This window comes from Bufo bufo, chromosome 1, assembly GCF_905171765.1.
Source record: "Bufo bufo chromosome 1, aBufBuf1.1, whole genome shotgun sequence".
Taxonomy (NCBI): Eukaryota; Metazoa; Chordata; class Amphibia; order Anura; family Bufonidae; genus Bufo; species Bufo bufo.
In genome coordinates, this window is record NC_053389.1 from 476181324 (window position 1) to 476208382 (window position 27059).

Below are 27059 nucleotides of genomic sequence, written 5' to 3' on the forward strand. Positions count from 1 at the left end.
CCACTGGGAACTCCCTGATTACAAAAACGTGGGTCCTGTACCCCTGAAATAAATGGATCGACAGGTCAGGCATGTGCACTGTCACATCTTTCATCTCACCAAGTACTGTATTTGGCTATTGCCAGCACTCTCATAGAGATGAATGGAGCAGCACTTTATAGTCTTGACCTGCAGTGGGGCATGGGACCCCTGTTCTTGTGATAAGTGGGGTTCCCAGCAGTTGTAACCCCGCCAATCTAATAGTTATCCCCTATTCTGGAATACTCCTTTTAAGTTGTCATGACTTATATTATATTTTCCACATTATGTACTGAAGTGCACAGGCCGACATAAATGTAATGTTCAGAAAGGACAAGTACCTGCAGGAGGCGGTCAAATGGCTTAAGCCCCCCTATATCTCCAGGTCCATTAGGCCGGATGTTCTTCACATAAACTCCTTTTTCGAGCAACCCATCTGCTACACTAAATCCAAAGTCATCTCTATCAGAGTCCTTGAATAAAGAGATCTAAAGAAAGGGTGAAATTAATAATACATTTTTGCCAACACAAAATCAACCCAAGTATATGTAAAGCTTGCCATTGACCCCAGATAAATGCCACTGTTTTTCCTTATTATTGGTCCTCTACCAAGCAAAACAAAGGTGCTGTGATGCCGGCTGGGCACAGTTGTCCCTTCATTGCTGTACCCGACAATGGCATATCTATATGGATGAACCCCCTTGAGTTCCCCTCTTTTCTAGACTCTCAAAACGGTCTAGTGAAGTGCAAAAAGTATCTAAAACACAAAAAAAATCAGGCACACTGCATATATTTTCGTTTTGAGCCAGGATTCTGACACATTTTGGTTGGTAAATTTTTGCCTAATGTCAGTAGGATTTAAACTATACTCACTGTAATAAAATAAAATAAAATTCAAATCTGAGCAAGAATAAAGAATTTCTCATGTTTTGGTAGGAATCCAATTGGATATTCACATGCTCCTCACCTTGTGTAACTCCACAGGAGTCGGTGACATCATTTCTTTAATCTCTTGTTTCATTTTTCTCATGGACACAGATTTTCTCCCGACATCAGACGGTAATGTGTTGCTGCGGCTATTCTGGCTGTAATGTGGTCTGACAGAGCTCTTTTCTTGGAAACTTGCTTGCCTGCCCAGCTGCCCCCGAGGCTGAGAGTTTTCGTGATTCAGACTCAGTGTGCTGCCGGACATGATGGTTGCCTTTAGCATAAACAGAAAAAACAGCTCTCGTATTATGCTCTCCAGTCATAGCTTCAGGGTGGAGCAGGACAGAGCTGAGACGTGTTGATTTAGATTGGCTGACAGATTCTAGTATAGGGTTGTGAATTTACTAACCCTAGAACAGTACATTAGGCAATATATATGGAATAAAAATCAAGGTCTCAGTCTGGGCTCTGTGTACCGTATCTCTTAAGTATATGATAATGGAGGGTTGGATATGGTAAGTTCTACGTACATGGTTGCTCCTAGGAATAGGTAAGTTTTCTTACATTTCTTCATTATTAGAAGTATTGTGTCACATATACGGTACATATCACTGAAAACCACAGCTTTCCAATTACTCTAAAGCTAACTCATCTTTCAGATGAATGCAATATAAACAGTGCATGCATTTCATGAAGATCACTTATTTATTGTACCAACAGCTTTGGTCCTAATGCACACGACCGTTGTTCTGGTCCGCATCCGAGCCGCAGTTTTTGCGGCTCGGGTACGGACCCATTCACTTCAATGGGGCCGCAAAATATGCAAACAGCACTCAGTGTGCTGTCCGCATCCACTGCTCCGTTCCATGGCCCCGCAAAAAAACCATGTCCTATTCTTGTCCGTTTTGCGGACAAGAATAGGCATTTCTACAATGGGCCGCCTGTTCTGCAAATTGCGGAAGGCACACGGGCGGCTTCCATGTTTTGTGGATCCGCAATTTGCAGACCGCAAAAAAAACGGAACGGTCGTGTGCATGAGGCCTTAGGTGGACAGATGTCCTTCACACAACTCCTGGGACATGTATAAATGGTGATGTGCATAAATCTCTTCACCCATGGTCCAATATCTATAATCTGTTAGCAGCAAGATTGAGTATCGGAAGAGTGACCATGAGTAAGGTGAGAAATTCTGCATTACTTTATATTAAATACATGTTGACTGTACAAGTTTAAAGGGGTTGTTTGGTGTGATAAAACGTTTTAGATAAAGGACAGAATGGGTTAAAGAGGTTCGCCGATACCTAAATATTACTTTATTAGAAAGACATTCCCAAATAGCATGTATTATTTATAATGGCTCGTTTTCTGTAAGGGGAAATCATCAGGTGACATAAAATGGCTGATGCCCTATTAGCGCACACACACACACAAAACCCATCCAAACTCACAGCTCGATGGGTTTGTTTAAGGCTACTTTCACACTCGCGTTTTGGCTTTCCGTTTGTGAGATCCGTCATGGGCTCTCACAAGCGGTCCACAACGGATCAGTTTTGCCCTAATGCATTCTGAATGGAAAAGAATCCGCTCAGAATGCATCAGTTTGCCTCTGCTCAGTCTCCAATCCGCGCTGGAGGCGGACACCGAAACTCTGCCTGCAGCGTTTTACTGTCCGCTTGACGAAACTGAGCCAAATGGTTTCTCGGACACAATCTGGCACAATAGAAAACGGATCCGTCTCCCATTGACTTTCAATGCAGTTCATGACTGATCCGTCTTGGCTATGTTACAGATAATACAAACGGATCCGTTCATGACGGATGCATGCGGTTGTATTATTGTAACAGATCAGTTTTTGCAGATCCATGACGGATCCGCCAAAAACGCGAGTGTGAAAGTAGCCTAAGGCCTCATGCACACGACCGTATTTTTTTGCGGTCCGCAAAAACGGGTTCCGTTTCTCCGTGATCCGTGACGGTTTTTTCGTCCGTGGGTCTTCCTCGTTTTGGTGTCCGCCTGGCCGTGCGGAGCCAAACGGATCCGTCCTGAATTACAATGCAAGTCAATGGGGACGGATCCGTTTGACGTTGACACAATATGGTGCAATTTCAAACGGATCCGTCCGCCATTGACTTTCAATGTAAAGTCAGGAGTTAATATACCATAGGATCAAAGTTTTCTCCAATCCGATGGTATATTTTAACTTGAAGCGTCCCCATCACCATGGGAACGCCTCTATGTTAGAATATACCGTCGGATTTGAGTTACATCGTGAAACTCAAATCCGACAGTATATTCTAACACAGAGGCATTCCCATGGTGATGGGGACGCTTCAGGTTAGAATATACTAAAAGAACTGTGTACATGACTGCCCCCTGCTGCCTGGCAGCAGCAGGGGGCAGCCCCCCCCCTCCCCTGTAGTTAACTCATTGGTGGCCAGTGGGCCCCCCCTCCCTCCCCTGTAGTTAACTCGTTGGTGGCCAGTGGGCCTTCTCCCCTCCCTCCCCCTCCTAATTAAAATCTCCCCCCCTATCATTGGTGGCAGCGGAGAGTACCGATCGGAGTCCCAGTTTAATCGCTGGGGCTCCGATCGGTAACCATGGCAACCAGGACGCTACTGCTGTCCCGGTTGCCATGGTTACTTAGCAATTTGTAGAACCATTATACTTACCTGCGAGCTGCGATGTCTGCGTCTGGCCGGGAGCTCCTCCTACTGGTAAGTGAAAGGTCTGTGCGGCGCATTGCTTAATGACCTGTCACTTACCAGTAGGAGGAGCTCCCGGCCGGACACAGACATCGCAGCTCGCAGGTAAGTATAATGGTTCTACAAATTGCTAAGTAACCATGGCAACCGGGACAGCAGTAGCGTGCTGGTTGCCATGGTTACCGATCGGAGCCCCAGCGATTAAACTGGGACTCCGATCGGTACTCTCCGCTGCCATCAATGATAGGGGGGGAGATTTTAATTAGGAGGGGGAGGGAGGGGAGAAGGCCCACTGGCCACCAACGAGTTAACTACAGGGGAGGGAGGGAGGGGGGGGGCCCCACTGGCCACCAACGAGTTAACTAGAGGGGAGGGAGGGGGGGCCCCACTGGCCACCAACAAGTTAACTAGAGGGGAGGGAGGGGGGCCGGCCGCACTGGCCACCAACGAGTTAACTACAGGGGAGGGGGAGGGAGGGGGGGGGCCCACTGGCCACCAACGAGTTAACTACAGGGGAGGGCCCACTGGCCACCAATGTGTTAACTACAGGGGGGGGGGGGTTCTTTTAGTATATTCTAACCTGAAGCGTCCCCATCACCATGGGAACGCCTCTGTGTTAGAATATACTGTCGGATCTGAGTTTTCACGAAGTGAAAACTCAGCTCTGAAAAAGCTTTTATGCAGACGGATCTTCAGATCCGTCTGTATTAAAGTAACCTACGGCCACGGATGCCAATCTTGTGTGCATCCGTGTTCTTTCACGGACCCATTGACTTGAATGGGTCCGTGAACCGTTGTTCGTCAAAAAAATAGGACAGGTCATATTTTTTTGACGGACAGGATACACGGATCACGGTCTCGGCTGCAAAACGGCGCATTTTCCGATTTTTCCACGGACCCATTGAAAGTCAATGGGTCCGCGAAAAAAAACGGAAAACGCCACAACGGCCACGGATGCACACAACGGTCGTGTGCATGAGGCCTAAAGCAGGGAGCTCAAGAGCTGTCTCAGCTCTCCTCATGACTCTAGCTGTCATGAATTACTATCCTACACACAGCTGATAACATCTTCAGCTCTCTGCCTGTAGGAAAGAATGAAGTGAAAGTACAGAGAAGAGGGACTGGTGGGGTTGTGGCTGATCAGCAGCAGCATGCACACACTGCTACATTACCACAGCAGTCTTATCCGTCCTCTCTGCACTTTCACTTTGTTCCGACACACAGAGCTGATGATGTTACCCGCTGCGTGTAGGATCATAATTCATGACAGCCAGAGCCATGAGGAGAGCTGAGACAGCTCTTGAGATCTCTGCTTGAAACTAACATCCCAAGCTGTAAGTTAGAACAGCTTGAGAAAAGGGGCATGTGGGCACGCCAGCCCTCCACTTCCATCTGAAATGTCTCTTTACATCGGACTGTTAAAGGGGTTATCCAACCCCTATAATGCCCCCCAAAATGCCTGCTTCCTGGCACCTGCGTCACTTCTGATGCCTGCACGGCCACCGCTGCATCTTCCTACGAGCCTCCCTAGCGTCACCCCTCATCCCCGTCGCTGCCTGCTATTGGCATTTTCAGTAATTTAATTTTATTAATTACCGGAGAACCCCCTTTACTGCTTACCGAGCCCCCCGCTAACAGCACATTAGAATAGCCAGGGGATGCCCGCTGAGTCGAGCTGATGCCCAAATGGCTGAACAGATTTCTCCTGCCGTTTCCTGCATGTTGAGACAAGACTAGAAAGCGGGGCATATTTTATATTTGTTTAACCCATTTTGTCCTTTAAACAGCGGCATAAAAAAGTTGTAGATAATTTCACATTGTGTATATGGGGGTGCTAACTCGTGTCATTTGCACATAGTTCCACTTTATACATGTCCCCAAGAAAACAGATGCAGTAGAAGTAAGAGGATCCCAAAATCAGTCTGGAGGCAGGAGCAGAGGACAGAACTTTCCTGCATGCTATCAGCCAGCACACACAGCAGTCTCTTGGAAACAGGCACATACTGTTGAGGCATGGTGGAAAAATATACACTCCCCGAGTTGTGGCGTCATGTTTATAGGCAGCTAGTACAGGATTCTGTTATGGTAATCACCATTTGCCCTAGTGTTCAATCGAGTATGGAGAAGTAAAATCACACACATATGGGACTATTGTTTTACTGCTAGTATTAAATGGACGGTGACTGTAATCATGATTTGTTGTGCAGCTGAATGTACTGTCCCGTTGTCGGCCTTATGAGGCTGAGGAGTGTCTAACTGTAGTGTCCGTTAAGGTGGGCAAATCTGCCAAGTTTGGTGGGCCCAGCCAACCATTCATGTCTATAGGGGCTTCCTGAATCTTGAATGACAGTTGTTGGGTGAAAGAAGGATCGGACACCTGGATTTCAACAAGCCTGATCCTTTTATTTTCAAGAGATAACTGCCAAAATCTAGCAGTGGCTTACTTCCTTCTCCATATTGAAAAAAACTGCACACTCTGCCAAGCATTTAGGGAACCGGGAGAAACCGCTGCCGGATTGGCACTCCAGACTAGACTGTATAGGTGACAAAGTATGAAATAGTAATATAGCATTTCACATGTTTGCAAATTTGCCCTATATCCAGAGAGTGTGATAAATAACCCATTGACTACCTACAGTATGTATACAAGAAGTCAAGTAACAAGCTGTGTATCTACATGCTGTATTTTACTTGCACACGCTGCACCCTAGCCATGACAAGCAAGAGGCTAGATCAACACACAGTAAGCAACACGCAGGAAGTGTATACCAAAAGAATCATGTTCCTAGAACATTTGTGATTGCCAGCTTTCTCCTGTGAAAATAATAAGAGGATGTTATCTACATAACACAACAATTGTCTGGATTTAATTTATTAGGTTTCACGTATTACCTCTAGTTCTCTCAGAATTCCTGACTGGCCACACGTTTCAAGGTCTTCCAGTGCTTGAGACCAGAAGTTCTCCTCTTGATCTGCTTCTGGATCCTCTGGACCACCAATAAATCTAGAACCAAGATAAAGCATGTATAGAATATGCAGACTGAAATACAAGAACATGTTACATTAGGATTTTGACCAGTAGCACTTTCAGAAACGTTTTCACTGTTTTTAGGCCTCACTACTGCTGTCTCTTTAGGTCACCACTCATCCATGTCCATGCCCATTTTAAAACCCTATTCTATTGAGCTGTGCCTAGTATTACAGAATTATATAGGCGTCCCTCTAAAGTTATTGTGATTGCCATGAAAGAATGTCTCAATCTGCTGTCAAGGGAACTCAAAGGGTTGAGAGAAAATGATTTAAGGAGTTGTCTCACTTCAGTAATGTAGAGAAGATTAATACAAGCCACTTACTAATGTATTGTTGTTCAAATTCTTTTATTTGAGAGAGACAAGAAAAGAACAATACAAGACACTTACTAATGTATTGTGATTGTCCATATTGCTTTCTTTGCTGGCTGGCTTTATTTTTTCATCACATTATACACTGCTCGTTTCCATGGTTATGACCACCCTGCAATCCATCAGTGGTGGTCGTGCTTGCACAATATAGGAAAAAGCAGTAGCCTATGTGGGCTCCCAGCCACCAGAGATGCTGACAGTTTTTCCTATAGTGTGCAAGCACGATCAGTGCTAATGGATTGTAGGATGGTCTGTAACCATGGAAACGAGCAGTGTATAATGTGATGGAAAAATGAATCCAGAGAGTTACACACAAACGCATGAGACACATAAGCAGAGAGCAACAACAAGGTCTCATATTGATGTCCTTATAGCAAAGACAACAAGCTGGAATACCCATCTTTACCAGGCTTGACAGTTATGCCAGCTGTGGCCATCATATCTCACCAGTTTAATACTCCACCTGTGTACTTTCTATCTTCATAGTATATTTGTCTTAGGAATCCATCACCTCCTCAAGATATGGTGCTATTTAAAGGCATTTTCCAAATTTGTACAGAAAGATACCTATAAACTGTTTGAATGCCCACCAGATGTCACCATAGCTGAGAAGTTTAAGGATTTCTCACTTTCATTATCTTTCCAGCTCTGTATAGCACCTTTGTTTTAATGCTGCTAGGGCTTGTTCTGGGCAGGGTTACAATGTAAAGGGCTACAATTCTCATGATGTGTTTTCCCTCTAAAAGACATTGAAAGACATTTATTATGTCCCTCTATGCCACAAACTGGCATAAAAAGATGGTCTCACAACTTTTGAACACCATTGCACCTAAAGTTAGATGCAAGTGTATGTTCGCCACCCTTGCCACTTTCTGAAAAATGGAAGAAATGTAGGCAGTCCATTGACCCCCAGCATAGTCACTATCATTTACACCAGTTTACTCCAGGGTGATAATGCATTCAAACTATTTGCGCACAAATGTAGAAATCAGAACATCGCACAAATGTAGAAATCAGAATCATGTATGTTAGCAGGTAAGTGATGAAGTTCTTTACTCACAATTCTATGTGCTCACACACAAAGCTTCTGTATACCTGGTTTTAATCCAGATTCCCCAATGTAATCTTATAAGCAATGCTGCTTGTTTAATCAGCCTGTGCATTCCAGTATATACATGTAGGGCAATCTAGGAACACTATTAATCTAAAACTACATCAGCAGACTACACGCCTTATTAGTACTGCCTACACAGCTGCTGTAAATAACAAATTCCCCTGCATAACGGAAATGAACTGATCCGTTTTGCAGCCCATAGACTTCTACTATGACAGAATGAATAACGGAATGCCTCTAAAGGCATTCCGTCATGGAATTGCGTTATGGTCCGTGGTAACGGAATCCATAACGCAATTCACCTTTTACCACCAAACGAAGTGTGAACGAATTTCAAATTATGAAATTAACTCATCTCTAATTATATTGATTTATGATGCTATGTAACCCTTAGGCCTCTTTCACACGGGCGTTGCGGGAAAATGTGCGGGTGTGTTGCGGGAACACCCGCGATTTTTCCGTGCGAGTGCAAAAAGTTCGGGCTTGGGATCGGTGTTCTGTAAATAGTATTATTTTCCCTTATAACATGGTTATAAGGGAAAATAATAGCATTCTGAATACAGAATGCATAGTAAAACAGCGCTGGAGGGGTTAAAATTTTTTTTTTTTTAACTCACCTTAATCCACTTGCTTGCGTAGCCGGCATCTCCGTCTGTCTCTTTTACTGTATAGGACCTGTGGTGAGCATTAACTATAGTTCAAGGACCTGGGATGACGTCACTCCGGTCATCACATGGTACGTCACATGATCTTTTACCATGGTGATTCACCATGGTAAAAGATCATGTGACGTACCATGTGATGACCAGAGTGACGTCATCCCAGGTCCTTAAACTATAGTTAATGCTCACCACAGGTCCTATACAGTAAAAGAGACAGACGGAGATGCCGGCTACGCGAGCAAGTGGATTAAGGTGAGTTAAATGATTTTTTATTTATTTTTTAACCCCTCCAGCGCTGTTTTACTATGCATTCTGTATTCAGAATGCTATTATTTTCCCTTATAACCATGTTATAAGGGAAAATAATAATGATCGGGTCTCCATCCCGATCGTCTCCTAGCAACCGTGCGTGAAAATCGCACCGCATCCGCACTTGCTTGCGGATGCTTGCGATTTTCACGCAACCCCATTCATTTCTATGGGGCCTGCGTTACGTGAAAAACGCACAAAGAGGAGCATGCTGCGATTTTCACGCAACGCAAAAGTGATGCGTGAAAATCACTGCTCGTGTGCACAGCCCCAGAGAAATGAATGGGTCGGTATTCAGTGCGGGTGCAATGCGTTCACCTCCCGCATCGCATCCGCGCGGAATACTCGCTCGTGTGAAAGGGGCCTTACAGTTCTGGAATGTTTTAGGCTACTTTCACACTCTTGTTTTGTGCGGATCCGTCATGGACGGATCCGTTCAGATACTAAAACTGTCTGCATCCGTTCAGAACGGATCAGTTTGTATCATCTTTAACCACGTCTTGAACACCATTGAAAGTCAATGGAGGACGGATCCGTTCAGATAATGCAACTGTCTGCATCCGTTCTGAATGGATCCGTTCGTATTATCTGTAACATAGCCAATACGGATACATCTTGAACACCACTGAAGGTAAATGGAGGATGGATCCGTTTTCTATTGCCAGATTGTGTCAGTGATAACAGATCCGTCCTCATTGACTTACATTGTGTGCCAGGACGGATCCGTTTGGCTCAGTTTGATCAGACGGACACCAAAACGCTGCAAGCAGCGTTTTGGTGTCCGTCTCCAAAGCAGAATGGAGACTGAACTGATGCATTCTGAGCGGATCTTTATCCATTCAGAATGCATTAGAATGCAAACTGATCCGTTTGGGACCACTAGTGAGAGCCCTGAACGGATCTCACAAGCAGAAAGCCAAAACGCGAGTGTGAAAGTAGACTTAGATGGCACTGACATAATGCTGCCAGTGTTATCCAATACATTCCAGAACTGTAAGGGTTACATAGCATCATAAATCAATATAATGCTATGTGACCCCGTCATTGCTGGGAGCTGCGCTGCAGACTCGCAGCATGACACCCTCTCGTCTGCAAGGGGCCATACTGTCCGTGTAGTGCAGCATAGGATTAGAGGAGCATCAGTAGTACTGGTCAGTAATAAAATACCAGTGCCACATGCTACAGTGGAAATAACAAGCACCATACCAGGGTGGTATAAACATATATGTCTGCACCTTTCTAGGGTGCTAACTTTATGGTTACATTCACACAATAGTGGAAAATTGACATGTGATGGTTGTTTTTTTTTTTTAAAGCCATGACACGTCCATTTTAAGAACAATGGTACTCTATGGGGTGATTCACACAGCCGTTTTTTGACGGACGGTGAATAACAGAAATAAAAAATAAAAACATTTTTTTGTCCATTTTCACAGATAGACAGCTCCCAGACAATTAAAGGGGACAGTTTATAACATCCAATTCTCAGAAAGGCATCAGTGGCAAAAATGTCTGTTAAAAACGGACCGCTTTACCGTTTTTACCAGATGTTTGTTTCGGGTGAATGTAGCCTATAACCTGTGAAGGCTCTGAAGGAGACTTTTATATACTGGCAGCAGCATATGTAAAAATGTACCAAGCACTAAAGCACTCAAAGGCTTCTCCATAGGAATCTGGTTTATTTCTGCCAACCCTGTCAAACAGAGCATTTTAGCCTAGCATTTTTCATCTGATCTAAAATGAACTGTCAGAGCATTAAATTAAAAAAAAGGAAAACCTGTGAGTGCGCTAAATGTCAGCAGTAATTAAAAGAACGCAAAGGCATAAAATGTGCTGGCACCAGGAGATATCAGCACACCTCTGGCAATGCACAGACTTCTGAACATCGCTCACATCAGTAATAAGCAGAACTTACCCACTGGTAGTTGGCCTTTCCCATTCATCATCACTAAGTCCTGTATCCTGAAAGTGATTATTGGTTGGTCTATTCAAAGGAGACAGACTGCCCTTCTGTTTCGGGTTCCTCCATTCGAATGTATTGAAACTGAATCCGGAGGCTTGGAAACTAGGTCCTGAAAAGTCATAAAAACCTTAAAACTGGTGACTAGCATTTATAATAAGCGTCCATTCACACGTCTGCAAAATGGATCCGGATCCGTTCCGCAATGTTGCGGAACGAATCCGAACTAATTCATTTTCAATGGGGCCGGAAAAGATGCGGACAGCACACAGTGTGCTGTCTGCATCCGTACTTCCGTTCCACAAAAAAATAGAACATGTCCTATTCTTGTGACATGAAAAGGCATTTTTATTAAAGTGCCGGCCATGTACGGTCCGCAAAATGCAGAACGCACATGCCCGGTGTCAGTGTTTTGCGGATCCGCAATTTGCGGACCACAAAACACTTGCGGACGTGTGAATGGACCCTAAGTGTTTTTGGTCATTACCAGCATATTATGTGATTATAGTGTCACTTCTATTAGCTTATGCACAGAACTCCAGGGTAGACATTGTGCCCCCAAGCCTTTAATAGGACTATATTCTACTTATGGTGACTTGGAATTAACGTAATGTCAGTGTAGAATAGAAAACACTTCACCTGTAGATATATATATATATATATATATATATATATATATATATACGAAAAACATCTTTTATTCCCTCAAAAAGCATAGATCATGTATGATATAATATCAGTATATACAAGTATCTCACAAAAGTGAGTACACCCCTGACATTTTTGTATATATTTTATTATATCTTTTCATGGGATAATATTGAAGATATGACCCTTTGATACAATGTAAAGTAGTCTTCTCTTCCACTCCTCCATGATGACATCACAGAGCTGGTGGATGTTAGAGACCTTGCGCTCCTCCACCTTCCGTTTGAGGATGCCCCACAGATGCTCAATAGGGTTTAGGTCTGGAGACATGCTTGGCCAGTCCAGGACCTTTACCCTCAGTTTGTTTAGCAAGGCAGTGGTCGTCTTGGAAGCGTGTTTGGGGCCGTTATGTTGGAATACTGCCCTGCGGCCCAGTTTCCGAAGGGGGGAGATAATGCTCTGCTTCAGTATGTCATAGTACATGTTGGCATTCATTGTTCACTCAATGAACTGTAGCTCCTGACAGCACTTATGCAGTCCCAAACCATAACACTCCCACCACCATGCCAGACTGAAGGCAAGATACTCTTGTCTTTGTACTGCTCACCTGGTTCCGCCACACACACTTGACACCATCTGAACCAAATACGTTTATCTTGGTCTCATCAGACCTACCCTGGACCCCCTCAGCAAATCCCCACTATCACCTCCATGTCCCACTACAAATCTCCTTCTACAAATTTCTGCAACCCCTTAAACCTAATAACCATTCCTCTGACCCCTGCTCCTTTGGTTTTGGTTTATTGTCCACCCCATCTCATCTCTGCTTCAAAATCCTGGTATGTCTTTTCTGAAGCATTAATGTCTCCTTCCCTGCGGGATTTATTGTGTATTTGTTTACATTGACTATTTCACCCCTGTATCTGATGCCCCTTGATTAGGCCATATGTAGCCCCCTCCCCTCTTGGTCACACCTGATTGAACACTGAGTGGTATAAATCTAAGGTCCTAGGTCTTTCAGACCATGGTCTTTCCAAATGGCACATCTCTCAAGTGCCACTCTTAAGTGCACAGACTGAATTATACCAGAATTGGACCAGAAGGGGACCACAGGTAAATACAGACATTAGTTAATGCAAACAATGTTTCAATTTTTCATCTTACTCTTCCCACTTTTCCAACACCTCCTGAAATACCCCCACATCCATTCACCCAGCAATGAACTATTCATCTCTTCCTACATTTTACCTTCTCATCTGACCGCTTGCACAAACCTGTTTGCCAACATAAAACACTTCCTTCCCAAACACACACACACACTCCTCATGCCCTCTATTAACACTTTCTCTGCTTCTCCTTACTGCTGGTGATATCTCTCCAAACCCTGGACCCCCTCAGCAAATCCCCACTATCACCTCCATGTCCCACTACAAATCTCCTTCTACAAATTTCTGCAACCCCTTAAACCTAATAACCATTCCTCTGACCCCTGCTCCTTTGGTTCCTCTTGCAGGAGCATTATGGAACGCGCGCTCTGTCTGTAACAAACTGTCATACATTCATGAACTGTTCATCTCTCAAAAGCTTTCCTTTCTGGGTCTCACAGAAACATGGCTGACACCCTCTGACACCTCCTCCCCTGCTGCACTCTCTTATAGTGGATTTCAATTCACTCACACCCCCCGCCCCGGCTGCAAACATGGTGGAGGAGTTGGTCTCCTCCTATCAGACACCTGCTCCTACAGCCCAATTCCACTGCCACCCTCCATTACGCTCACCTCATTTGAAGTACACTCTGTTCGCATCTACTCTCCCTCTAACCTTCAAGTAGCCATCATTTACCGCCCTCCAGGCCCAGCCACCATCTTTTTTGACCACTTTAACACCTGGCTACTACACTTTCTTTCTGCCGACATCCCCACGATCATCATGGGTGACTTCAACATCCCTATTGACACATGCCACTCGGCCGCCTCTAAACTCTTATCGCTCTCTTCCTCCTTCGGCCTATCACAGTGGTCTTCAGCTCCCACCCACAGAGATGGTCACACTCTGGATCTGATCTTTACCCGCCTCTGCTCCCTATCTAACCTTTCTAATTCGCCTCTCCCCCTATCCGACCACTACCTACTCACCTTCTCTTCACTGGTCTCTTCTGCTGCTCCCCCGGTCCACACACTAACACACCCCCGCAGGAACCTTAAACATCTCGACTTTTGCTTGCTTTCTGACTCTCTTCTCTCACTCTCTACCATATGCTCCCTCCAAGACCCAGAAGCTGCTACCACCCTATATAACAACACAATAAGTACAGCTCTGGACACTGTTGCCCCCCTCACACACAACAAAACCCGAAAAATAAACAGACAACCCTGGCACACCAACCTGACCAAAAAACTCAGACAAGCTTCCAGGGCTGCTGAGCGGCAATGGAAGAAATCCCATTCTAAAGATCATTTCACCGCATACAAGCAATCCCTCCTCATATTTAAATACTCACTCGCTGATGCAAAACAGGCCTACTTCTCATCTCTCATATCTTCCCTTACACACAGCCCTAAACAACTTTTTAGCACTTTTAACTCCCTTCTCCGTCCCCCAGCGCCCCCACCCTCTCCTCTCTTCTCAGCTGAGGACTTTGCCAAATACTTCAAACAAAAGATAGTCAACATCAGGGAAAGCTTCACTACACAGTCCCCACAGTCCCCACAGACCCTCTACACAACTGCTCGGTCCTCTTCTCCCAAAACCTGCTTCTCCACCATTACAGAAGAAAAACTCTCCACTCTACTCTCCAAATCTCATCTGACCACCTGTGCACTTGACCCAATCCCATCCCACCTCATCCCTAACCTCACCACAGTGTTTATCCCAACCCTAACTCATCTCTTCAACCTATCACTCAACTCTGGTGTCTTCCCCTCTGCTTTTAAACATGCTACCATTACACCCATCCTCAAAAAGCCTTCACTTGACCCATCTTCCTTGTCCAGTTATCGCCCCATATCACTTCTTCCCTATGCCTCAAAGCTACTTGAACAACATGTCCATTCAGAACTGTCCTCCCACCTCTCCTCCTGCTCCCTCTTTGACCGCCTACAATCTGGCTTCCGACCCCACCACTCGACCGAGACTGCCCTTACCAAAGTCACCAATGACCTGCTGACAGCCAAAACCAAGAAACAATACTCTGTCCTCCTTCTCCTTGACCTGTCCTCTGCCTTTGACACTGTTGACCACTCCATTCTGTTGCAAACTCTCTCATCTCTTGGCATCACCGACCTGGCCCTCTTCTGGATCACATCATACCTCACAGACCGGACGTTTAGCGTCTCCCACTCTCGCACCACCTCCTTGTCTCATTCCCTCTCTGTTGGTGTCCCGCAAGGCTCTGTCCTAGGACCCCTGCTCTTCTCTATCTACACTTTTGGCCTGGGACAGCTCATAGAGTCCCATGGCTTTCAGTATCACTCCTACGCTGACGACACACAAATCTACCTCTCTGGTCCAGACATCACCACCTTACTATCACGAATCCCACAATGTCTATCTTCTATATCATCCTTCTTCGCCTCTCGCTTTCTAAAACTTAACATGGATAAGACAGAATTTATAATCTTTCCCCCATCTTGTTCAACCCCCTCAGCAGACCTATCTATCATGATCAATGGCTGCACACTCTCCCCGGTCAACAAAGTCCGCTGCCTTGGAATGACCTTTGATTCTGCACTTTCCTTCCGAACGCAAATCCAAGCTCTTTCCACCACCTGCCGCCTCCAACTCAAAAACATCTCCCGCATCCGTGCTTTCCTTAACTTTGACTCTGCGAAAATTCTTGTACATGCCCTCATTATCTCCCGCCTAGACTACTGCAACATTCTCTTCTGTGGCCTTCCATCTAGCACTCTCGCACCCCTCCGATCTATCCTCAACTCTGCTGCCCGACTAATCCACCTCTCACCCTATTACTCCTCTGCCTCTCCCCTCTGCCAATCCCTTCACTGGCTCCCCATTGCCCAGCGAATTCACTTCAAAGTACTAACAAATACATACAATGCCGTCCATAACCTGTCCCCTCCCTACATCTCGGAGCTACTTTCCCGATACATCCCCACACGCACTCTCCGATCCTCACAAGACCTCCTTCTCTCCTCTCCTCTTATCGCCTCTTCCCACAATCGACTCCAAGATTTCTCCCGTGCATCCCCCATACTCTGAAACTCGCTACCCCAACATATCAGACTCTCACCTACATTGGAATCCTTCAAAAGAAACCTGAAAACCCACCTCTTCAGACAAGCCTACAACCAGTGACCCTGCTGCCTCTATACCGCCATGACCAACTTAACTCGCACCTACTGTGTCCTTCTCCCATACCATGTAGATTGTAAGCCCTCACGGGCAGGGCCCTCTCTCCTTTTGTACCAGTTTGTAACTTGTCTTATTTATGATTAGTGCAATTGTCTGTATTATGTATGTGCACCGCTTATCACATGTACAGCGCTATGGAATGAATGGCGCTTTAATAATAAATAATAATAATAATCAGACCACAGGACATAGTTCTAGTAATCCATGTCCTTAGTCGGCTTGTCTTCAGCAAACTGTAGGGTTTCTTGTTCATCATCTTTAGAAGAGGCTTCCTACTGGGAAGACATCCATGCAGACCAATTTGATGCAGTGTGTGGCGTATGGTCAGAGCACTGACAGGCTAACCCCCCCCACCCCCACACCTTTGACCTCTGCAGCAATGCTGGCAGCACTCATACGTCTATTTTGAAAAGACAACCTCTGCTGAGCACGTGCACTCAACTTCATTGGTCGACCATGGCGAGGCCTGTTCTGAGTGGAGCCTGTCTTGTTAAACCGCTGTATGGTCTTGGCCACCGTGCTGCAGCTCAGTTTCAGGGTGTTGGCAATCATATTATAGCCTAGGCCATCTTTATGTAAAGCAACAATTATTTTTTCAGATCCTCAGAGAGTTATTTGCCATGAGGTACCATGTTAAACTTCCAGTGACCAGTATGAGAGAGTGTGAGAGCAATAACACCAGATTTAACACACCTGCTCCCTATTCACACCTGAGACCTTGTAACACTAACGAGTCACATGACACCAAAGAAGGAAAATGGCTAATTGGGCACAATTTGGCCATTTTCACTCAGGGGTGTACTCACTATTGTTGCCAGCGGTTTAGACATTAATGGCTGTGTGTTGAGTTATTTTGAGCGCACACCAAATGTACACGTACTACTTTACATTGCATCAGTGTCCGATCTTCAGTGTTGTCCCATGAAAAGGTATAATAAAATGTTTACAAAAATGTGAGAGGTGTACTCACTTTTCCGAGGTACTGTACTAATCACACATAGGGAAAAGCAGGTTATCTTCATAAATGAATGTACTTTTCCAGTAAGAAAAATGAAATAAAATCCAGTAGTGTACTGTCTAGAATAGATACCCATTACTCAAGAGGAAAGGTGCTCATACCCCTTCAGTAGCTGTTGGCTAAACACCCATGACTCCCCCATGCACTTGCATGCTCAGTTCAATAGCAAGAGAGAAGAAAGCTGCTGCCTGACACCTTGTGCCAGCGTATTTCCTTCCAGAAGAAAGGGATCAGGATCCTTATTTCCCTCTGCTATTTTCTGTCAGAGGAACGTCGGGAGATATACAAATGAGATAGTCGGCAGCTTCACTAAAGGGAATCTAATGGTGACCTTTACATTTGCTTATAAATTCATTATAATCCTAGTGGCTTCCATCAGAACTGTGTTACTGACACCGAATCTACAGAATCTGGTAACAATGAAATGTGCTTACTAGGCTATAGTAGAGGCACTATACTAATCCAGTATCTCTGCAAATTACACATGTAACACAGAATGTTTACCTTGACTTCCATAAGCAGTGTCCACAGCAGAGCCATCCCAGGACTCAACTGCGCTGTCTACACTTGGCACAGTGGTGGAATAAATATCGGAAAGGTTACTGGACTTCTGAGTACATGGAGTATCTTCACCGTCACACAGCTCACTTATTCTACCAGATGATGTAAATGCTTTAGGACTAGTGGCTGAAAGGAAAAGACAAGTTGTCCTTCATATAGAGTTGAAAGCATTTCAACTTGATATTGCATGTATTATTTGACTGCGTTAGGTAAACAGATGACACCAACAAGCACAGAATCTTGGTTTAAAGGGGTTCTCTGGAAATTATTGAAAATGGCTGCCAGCAACCTGTCTTAGAATTTGAGGAGGACTGGATGCCTCCACTTGCAGAGCTGCCAAGATGAGGGGACCCCCTTCCCTCAATGCTTTCTGGCCAGGGACCGGGAAGCATATAGCCTTTGTGCTGCCTGAGGCAAAAATTTAAACAGCCCCCCCACCAATGCCAAATTATTGACCTAATCCCCTTCCCTAACTTGACCAGCATGCACTTTCTATAATACCAGTGTCTTCTTTTGTGGCACAAGGGTCTTTGGGACCCCCTCAGGCTCCTGGGCCCCGTAGCGTCCGCTACCTCTGCACCCCCTATAGCTACGGCCCTGCTCACTACACACTACACACTACACTTACATATATACTATGTGTTGGTGAAGTTTCCTGTCGGGCTGCTCAGCCATGATAGTGTATCGTAGGCAGGATCACATCATTACCTATTGTAGAGCAATGTAGAGGCCCCACCCCCTTACCCCACTAGGCAGCTCTGCAAGTGCAGGCAACTATTCCTACTCATATTCTAGGACAGGCTGCTGGCAGCCATTTTAAATTATTCCCAGAGAACCCCTTAATGGTAGAAGGCTGGGTCCTAGAAAAAGGGTTCCAGTATCTAAAAGGGGACCCCTTTAGGCCTAATGCGCACAGCAGAGCCATGTGCATGGAGCCTGTATGGTGTTTCACAGTCATCTCAATTCAAAGAATCTCTCCGTGTTCCATCAGTCATTCTCCGATAATCTTCTTGCTTACCATCCGTTTGCTTCTTGATTTTTAATGTGACAGTCTCTCCTGCCATTTGCAGTAAATGAATAGCTTCACTCAAAGGTTTTCCTTTCAGACTGTTACTATTTATGGCTAGAATTCGATCCCCGATGTGGATTGCACCCGTTCTACCAAGAGAGAGAAAATAAAAAATTACGTAGAAAAACAAAAATAGTTACTTTAAATTTAAAAAATACATTTGAATTTTGCAAGAAAATTTCCAACTCATACTTTTAGTTCTTGATCGGAAATCTTCAAGTTTATTAACATTGGAGCGGAGAATGACTCATCATCACACTGTACAATTCATCATCTTAAACCGCTGTTCACATATAAAAGTGTATTCCATTATTTCCAGACCCTCCTGTTATATTACAATCATGGATCTCCTAAATTATTAGCAGCAGATGAACACATAACAAGCTCTTATGTGCATAACAATATGTGTACTTTATGAGCCTTGAGACAAAGAGCTCCATTGAAGAAATGGATAAAAGACGTGGGTCACAGCCATATAAAGCATCGGAAGACTTGCATCAGCCAATTTTATGAGATCTATAAATATCAGGGATGTAAACAGTCCTTCATATTAACCTTATCCCCAACCTCTACACATTCAGCACTAGCTATCAGTCATAACATAGCACAGTGGTAATGAGAATTTACCCAATGTAATAGCTGATGGGGTCACATTAGAACATATATTACATCCTGACCAGACACAGACAGACCAATACATAAAGAGTGCGTTGCAGTTTTTCCAAATTTGTTTCATTACAATCTAGAATTTAATCAATTATATATTTTATCTAATGGACCCGAGCAAAGAATCCAAGTTGTTACAGTGGAATGAAAAGAAAATACCTTGTTTAAGAATGAATAACAATGAAGAAAGGTGTGAGTGCATACGTATTCACCTCGTTTGCTATGAAACCCCTCAATAAGGTCTGGTCAAACCAATTAATTTCTGAAGTCACCTAAGTAAAGGAAAAAGTCCCCCCTGTGTGCAAAGTGTTACATGACCTGTCAAATGATGTGAGTGTAAAATGCACCTGTTATAAATGGCCCCTGAGTCTGCAACACTACTAACCAAGCAACATGAAGACCAAGGAGCTCCCAAACACATCAAAGTTGTGGAGACGGATAAATCAGGGTTTGGTTAAAAAAATGAAAAATATCCCAAACGTTGATCATCCTATGGAGCACAATTAAAGTGTAACTGTCATTCTTTTATTCTTGTAATGCATAGGGGCAGTGATACTGACCATTTTGATAACATACTTGGATTACTGAAATCGTACATTTCTATTAGAAAAATAGCTCTAAAGTGGCCCAATTTGAGCCCTAGAAACGCACCTCTGTCTTCTGACTGACTGTGTTATGTAAACAGAAGACAGAGGAGCGTTGCTAATGCCCAAAATGGGACACTTTAGAGCTATTTTTCTAATAGAAATGTACGATTTCAGTAATCAAAGTATATTACAAAAATGGTCAGTAAATGGTCAGTAAATCCATTATAAAAAAATGGAAAGAATATAGCACAACTACAAGCCTGAGAAGAGAAGGCTGCCAAACAAAACTCACAGACCGGGCAAAGAAAGCATTAATCAGAGATTCAACAAAGGCACCAACTGTAACATTGATGGAGCTTTAAAGATCCACAGTGGACATGAAAGTATCTGTCCATAGGACCACTATAAGATGTATACTTATGAACTTATACAGTAGTCAGAAAAAAAGTTATTGCTTAGATAAAAACATAAGAAAACATGTTTGGTCTTTGCCAAAAACCATGTAGCAAACTACCCAAACATATAGAAGACACTTCTCTGGTTGAATGAGACTAGTCCATCATGGAAAAGGTCTGCGTCACAAAACAAACACTTTCCAACACCCCAAGAAAACCATTCTCACCGTGAAGAACGTTGGTGGCAGTATCATGTTGTTGGGATGCTTTTCCTTGTCAGGGACTAAAAAACTGATCATGATTGAAGGTACAATGGATGACAGTAAATATAAGGCAACTGTTAAAGAAAACCTGGGATAGAGGTTCACCTTAAACTTACTGATGAAGTTACACCAGTTGTTTAAGGTGAAACATTGAAATGTCATGGAATGGCCTAGTCAAAGCCCAGACCTCAAGCCAATTCAGAATCTGTGGCATGCCTTGAAGACTATTGTGAATCAACACAAGTTCAACCCATGTAACTTGAAAAAGTTGGAGCAGTTTTGCCCTGGAAGAATGGTCAATTTATCATTTGCGGTGGTATGGTGGCAGTTTTAAGTCTGTGCTTTGTGAATTTGCGCCAAATTTATGAAATGGCGAACAGTATTATTATCATAATATATTTGACACAAATGCAATGTGGTGTACGCCTATGTCTGTAAAAATACATCAGGGGATTGTCTGGTGTGAAGGTGTGACAAAAGTTGGCACCAAATGTCGCACGCGGGCATCACTTGCAACATTTTACGCCACAAAACTGGCATAGCATATTTGATAAATGTTTTCTCTGTTTTTTGTCTTAGTTTTACTGTGACACAAACAATAATTATGTTGCATCTTGAAAGTGGTACAAATGTTGTGTATATCAAATGGTTATTCTACTCGGAAGAAAAACACAAATGAGGTGAATACTTTCACAAGGCATGTTATATAGACTCAGATGGGTGGAGAGATAGATAGATAGACATGCAGTTAGAAAAACAGACATAAAGATAGAAAAGGATAGATAGATATGAGATAGGTAGATTACCTTTCTGCTAGTCCACCTTGAGTAAGGCTTGAAATGATAATTGGATCAAAAGGTTCTTCAGTTCCTGAAATTGTAATTCCTAGGGGCCCTCCATACCTCTTCAGCTCTACTGTGTAAATTATGGCTCCGCTGCTTTCCTGTTCATCTAAAAGTGTGAAAATTGTGTCTCAGTTTCACTGCTGAGATAATTTGAAATTAACAACAAACACTTAGGAAATTAATGTCATTGCATCTTTATTAGTCAGTATGCCATCCCTGAATACTGCAGCCAGACATTTAGGTTTAACTGGGGTGATGCATATTTTCTCCACTTGAGGATCTGGCAATCATTTACAAACCCTGCTGGTCATTAAACTACTGAGTTTCCCTGTTTCCTGCCTCAGTGTGAAATAAGATTGCCAGGGAAATGTTTGAATCTCTAGGCATCTCCTCTGCCTTGTCAAAGTCACCTATTTGTGTACATATAACACACCATTAACCAGCCATTTTTATTCATTTATTAAGCAATCTATATTTACATTTTTTCTATATTTACAGTCACAGTGACACTGAAATTCCCAAAAATAGCTCTGCAGACATTAGGCACGTTTACAAATGTATTACACTGGGTTTTTTGGTGCACAAAGGTTGAAACTGAAAATGGAACACCTGGAAAACATAATGAGAATGAGCTGAGACTGACAAAGTATAACCTGCTATAGTGGTGCTTGGTCAATGATCATACAGCCAATTTTGGGTACTGCAGTAGGCAGGGTCACATTAATACTGGGTGACATCTCCCCTTGCTGTGATCCAGGCTGCCACTCTGGCATGATAACGGTCATACCGATGTTGGATATCCTCCAGTGGTCCTGGACATACCAAAGGGTTTCCTCCATAAATACCAGACAGGAATGGCCATGGTAGCTAATGATCCCCCACACAATGACACCTGATTTTGGTCCTTGTGTCTGTGCACAATGTTTGATGGCAGTAGGCATTCCCTAGTCTCCCTGTGAACTCTGATGTGGCCATTAATGGCAAATAATAGTGTTTATACAAACGAAAAATACAAACGAAAAATACAAATGTGATAGCACTCTACATCCAGCAATTTGCCTCCATGCTGGATGAGGCATTGGTGTACATTTTGGCCAAAGCGTAGTAAGCCACTCACCACGTCAAGGTCGCCTCTATTTGAGTGGTCCCTAACTCTAGTTCCTACCTGTTCATCGGCCATGACAGCCACACAAAATCCAGGGTTAGGGACCACTCAAATAGAGGAGACCTTGACGTGGTGAGTGGCTTACTACGCTTTGGCCAAAATGTACACCAATGCCTCATCCAGCATGGAGGCAAATTGCTGGATGTAGAGTGCTATCACATTTGTATTTTTCGTTTGTATATGTATTTCGCCATAGTGATGTGCACCACATACAGGTTGTGCTGACCCAATTCCCCACAAATAATAGTGTTTAGTGATGAAAGCAGAGTCTGCCTTATACGAATAGTGGGCACATCAGAGTTCGCTGGATGGCTGGAGAGTGCCTACTGCTATGATATACAGTGTGTAGACACACAGGACCAACATCACGTGTCATGGTGTGGGGCACCATTAGCTACCATGGCCGTTCCTGTCAGGTATTTTTGGAGGGAACATTGACCAGCCTTTGGTATATCCAGGACATTGTGGGACCAATCCTATTGCTTTTTTTTACTTTGGAGACATGGTGTTCCAACAAGATCACCTCTGTCCACGCACTGCCACAGATACACAATGTGCTCCTTAGGGTATCTGGTCAGATTTATAGCCAGATCTCTCCCCCATAAAGAATGTCTGAGACTGGATGGGGCGATGGATCTCCCATGCACAGCAGCCAACAAGCACCTTGGCTGAACCAAAGGGACAAGTTGAAAGAGCTTGGAATGACCAACCACAGGAGGATATCCAGCATCTGTATGACCACTACCATGCCAGAGTGCCAGCCTGTATCGCAGCAAGGGTAGATGCCACCCAGTATTAATGTGACCCTGTCTCATGATTTACCTTGCTGCAGAACCCAAAATAAAGGGTGCACCACCTTGGTTGTGTGATCATTGACCAACCAGTCTCAGTTCAATCGCAATACGTTTTACAGGTGTTATTTTAAATTTCTGGTAATGCAGCATCTCTCACAAAAATGCCCAGCTTTTTATGATTCTCTGCCACTTGCGCCACTTTTTAAAAAGCACAAGGGGACAGTGACACCACAGCTTGACATAATTACAATAATTTATGTAAGAAAACAGGTGTAAATTATAAATGAAATCTACACCAATCCAAAGCTGGTGCAGATTTCAGTTTATGGTGCACACAAGAAGTGACAAATTTATTGAGAGACATACACCTCTTAATAAATTTGTCGCATTTCTCTCTGCCATCATTTTTGCCAAAACTGTCTGTCTGTACCACATGATGCTCTGCAAGGACTTCCATGTTTTATTGTTTCATTTTTAAGGCCCCTTTCACACAAGCAAGTTTTCTGCGCAGGTGCAATGCGTGACGTGAACGCATAGCACCCGCACTGAATCCTGACCCATTCATTTCAATGGGTCTGTGTATATGAGCTTTTTTTTTCACACATCAGTTCTGCGTTGTGTGAAAAACGCAGCATGTTCTATATTCTGCGAATGGGGCTTCTGTGAAAAACGCATTGCATCTGGATGCAATGCGTTTTTCACTGATAGTTGATAGTTTCACTGATAGTTGATAGTTTGTAAACCTTCAATTTTTTTATCACACGCGTGAAAAACACATCAAAACGCATTGCACTCGCTCGGAAAAAACTGAACGCAAATCGCAGACAAAACTGACTGAAATTGCTTGCAAAATGGTGCGAGTTTCACTGAACGCACCTGAACGCATCCAGAGCCAATCCGTCAAGCTTGTGTGAAAGAGGCCTTAAAGGGATCCTGTCATCAGCTTTATGCTGACCTCACTGAGTGCAGCATAAATTAGTGACAGAAATGCTGACTTCAGCGGTGTGTCACTCATGAGCTAATAGTAAGTGGTTGCCGAGAACCAGCATCATAATCATTGCAGCCCAGGCCTTGAGAAGAGTCAGATCTACCTGAGAAGAGTCATGGTTATTCATAATCTCCTGCTCTCCCCACCCATCTGCTGATGATTGGCAGTTGACTCCTAGAGAGAAAGGGAGAAAACTAGGGAGAAGACGGTCAGTCATCAGCAGGTGGGCAGGAGAGCAGGGATTCATGAATAACCAGGACTCTTCTCAGGTGGCCGGGACTCTTTTCCAGGCCCAGTCTGCAATGATTGTGATGTTGGTTCTCGGCAACCACTTACTTTTAACTTATAAATGACAGACCGCTGAAATCAACTTGCCTGTCTCTACTTTATTCTGCCGTTAGTATGGGCAGCATAAAGTTGATGACAGGTTCCCTTTAAGGTTCAGTTTTATGCTCCTATTTATGAATATTGTAGACAGCACCTGGACCATTAAAAAATGCATTATTTTTTCTGACTTCTACCTTTTCAGGGTGGTTCCTCAGAAAATTACAGCCTAGTGGGCATCATCCCCTGTGTTGTCCAAAATAGAAATAGGTAATAAAAAACTTCCAAAGCTGTGCCTGTTACATGCTGGTCAGGAAATATTGCCACACACAGATACATTGTGCTGTAGGGATTTATAACACTGGATGATGAAAGACTTATACTCGTGCCCAATCCCACAGATCAAAAATGTATCTTAAGCTAGGGTCACATCTATGGTGGAGGTTCTGGCAGGAGCCAATACTTAAGATTCTGGCAAAAAAGGATGAAATACCACTGCATGCAGTTTTATATTGTCCAACTAAAAACTCGTATTCAGGCCAGAAACCCAACGGACCCCTTTATGGTGGACGGGATCTGGCTGGTATATATGCAGGATCCAGTGATTCTGGTATTCTATTCCTATGCTGGAACAGAATACCTCAATTTGGCTGAAGATGTGAACCTAGCCTAATTCTGCACAAGAAACTACACTAGCAGAATGAAGCAATGCCTGTCACCCACCTGAGTTATCTTCATCTTTGCGTATTTTCAGCTTAACAAGATCTTCACATTGCTGTAATATTTGAACTGCATCCTCCATGGAGCAATTGTCCAGCCGGATGTTGTCTATGGCAAGTAGTTTATCCCCCAGTTCCAGGGTGCCTGTGCTGTTTTTATGAAGTCATAGCTATTAATGTACATAATATTGAAAGAAAATTCATCAAGTTCACCTCATGTAATTTCAATGTGTTAGATGGATACCCCCCCCCCCCCCAAAAAAAAAGAAAGAACTAAGATATAAGAACATAAGGGGTCATTTATTAAGACTGGCGTTTCAAGTCCTTTAACTGGCGGTGAATCCACTGAAGTTACATAGAGGCGCCGGCCTCTACATAACATCGGCATATCCACCTCCAATTCTAAATGTAAGACAGTTTCCTTGATGGCTTAAATTTAGAACATTTTCTAAGCCTAAAACCGGCCGGCCAGTCCCCTTTTCCGCCCAGCATATTTTTTATAGTAAATGACCCCCATAGTTCTATATGCTATAGTTCAAGAAATAAATCCCTGTAGCCCATAGGCTGTGTCTGAAAAATGCACCTTGGCCCCATTCGCCTGATAGCTGTAATATCAGAGACATCTCGCGGACTGCAGTAGCGCAATTTCTGGGGGGAAGGGGGAAAAGCAGATCTATTTTCTCATTTCAGACAAGCCCTTTCAAGGAGGGGAAAATAAATCTTCCCAACTGCACACCAGTCATTTAGACATTTATTTTTATTTTTCATGTACTCCATCATACAACTGCCCATGCACTTCATTTTATTCATATATGTTCCCTCTAAATCTGGTATTAACATACCACTGAGCAGTAACGTCTGCAGTTTAATAACTCTCAGTGAAAAATTATTACTGTTAGAATTGCAAATGTGGCTGCAAAAGGAGCCCCCTGTCACCAGAGCTTTTCTAGGTAAAATATGTTTTACCCAATGATTCATTTCTCAGTAAAAGGTCTGTGAAAACTCAACAGCTTAGAGCAAAAAGAAAAAAAAAAAAATCACAAAACGCTTTTCTGTTCTTATAATATAAAGCAATTGTCATATGATTAAATTTGACTGTTAAATCAGGAAAAACGTCAATTTTCAATTGGAATCATTTAAAATATGCTTGCGTGTATAGATTATGATCACATACTTTTTATGGCACCCCTGGTGTTCTTTTGAATCCCTCTCAGAATATCCACCTAATGTGTTCAGTCCTGGTGAGAAGCCGCTTCTAGTGCTCCTATTAAAGTGAATTGGAGCAGCGCTGCAATAACAAGATTTGTCCACTATAGAGTGGATGGAGCTGTGCAGTTCCAGCACCTATTGCCTTCTAAAACAGCTGATCGGCATGGTCTCAGGGTGTTGGACCCTTGCTGATCAGATATTGTTGGCCTGTCCTCAGCACAGGCCATCAATATAAAAGGAGTGTACAAACCCAGGCCATGTTTTAATTTCTGTCCTAACATTCTGGATTGTATTTTTTATTTTATATTCTGGATTTTTTTTATTTTTCATTTGACATTGTTCTA

The 27059-nt window shown here is 43.6% G+C and overlaps 1 protein-coding gene across 12 annotated transcripts in view; it reads right to left on the reverse strand.

Annotated features, from left to right (window-relative positions):
* Window positions 1–27059, reverse strand: part of GRIP1 (glutamate receptor interacting protein 1) — a 534361-nt gene that overhangs the window by 5015 nt on the left and 502287 nt on the right. For 8 of the 12 annotated variants that reach the window (XM_040409512.1, XM_040409451.1, XM_040409503.1 and 5 more), the window contains 9 exons: window positions 25511–25656; window positions 21478–21622; window positions 18710–18849; window positions 17635–17817; window positions 11049–11205; window positions 6540–6651; window positions 6417–6461; window positions 986–1219; window positions 360–506 (listed from right to left, as the gene is read on the reverse strand). In XM_040409512.1, coding sequence (XP_040265446.1) covers window positions 360–506; window positions 986–1219; window positions 6417–6461; window positions 6540–6651; window positions 11049–11205; window positions 17635–17817; window positions 18710–18849; window positions 21478–21622; window positions 25511–25656 — 1309 coding nt within the window. The remainder of the gene's footprint in view (window positions 1–359; window positions 507–985; window positions 1220–6416; window positions 6462–6539; window positions 6652–11048; window positions 11206–17634; window positions 17818–18709; window positions 18850–21477; window positions 21623–25510; window positions 25657–27059) is intronic. The other 4 variants (XM_040409495.1, XM_040409486.1, XM_040409444.1 and 1 more) reach the window with 1 other exon arrangement.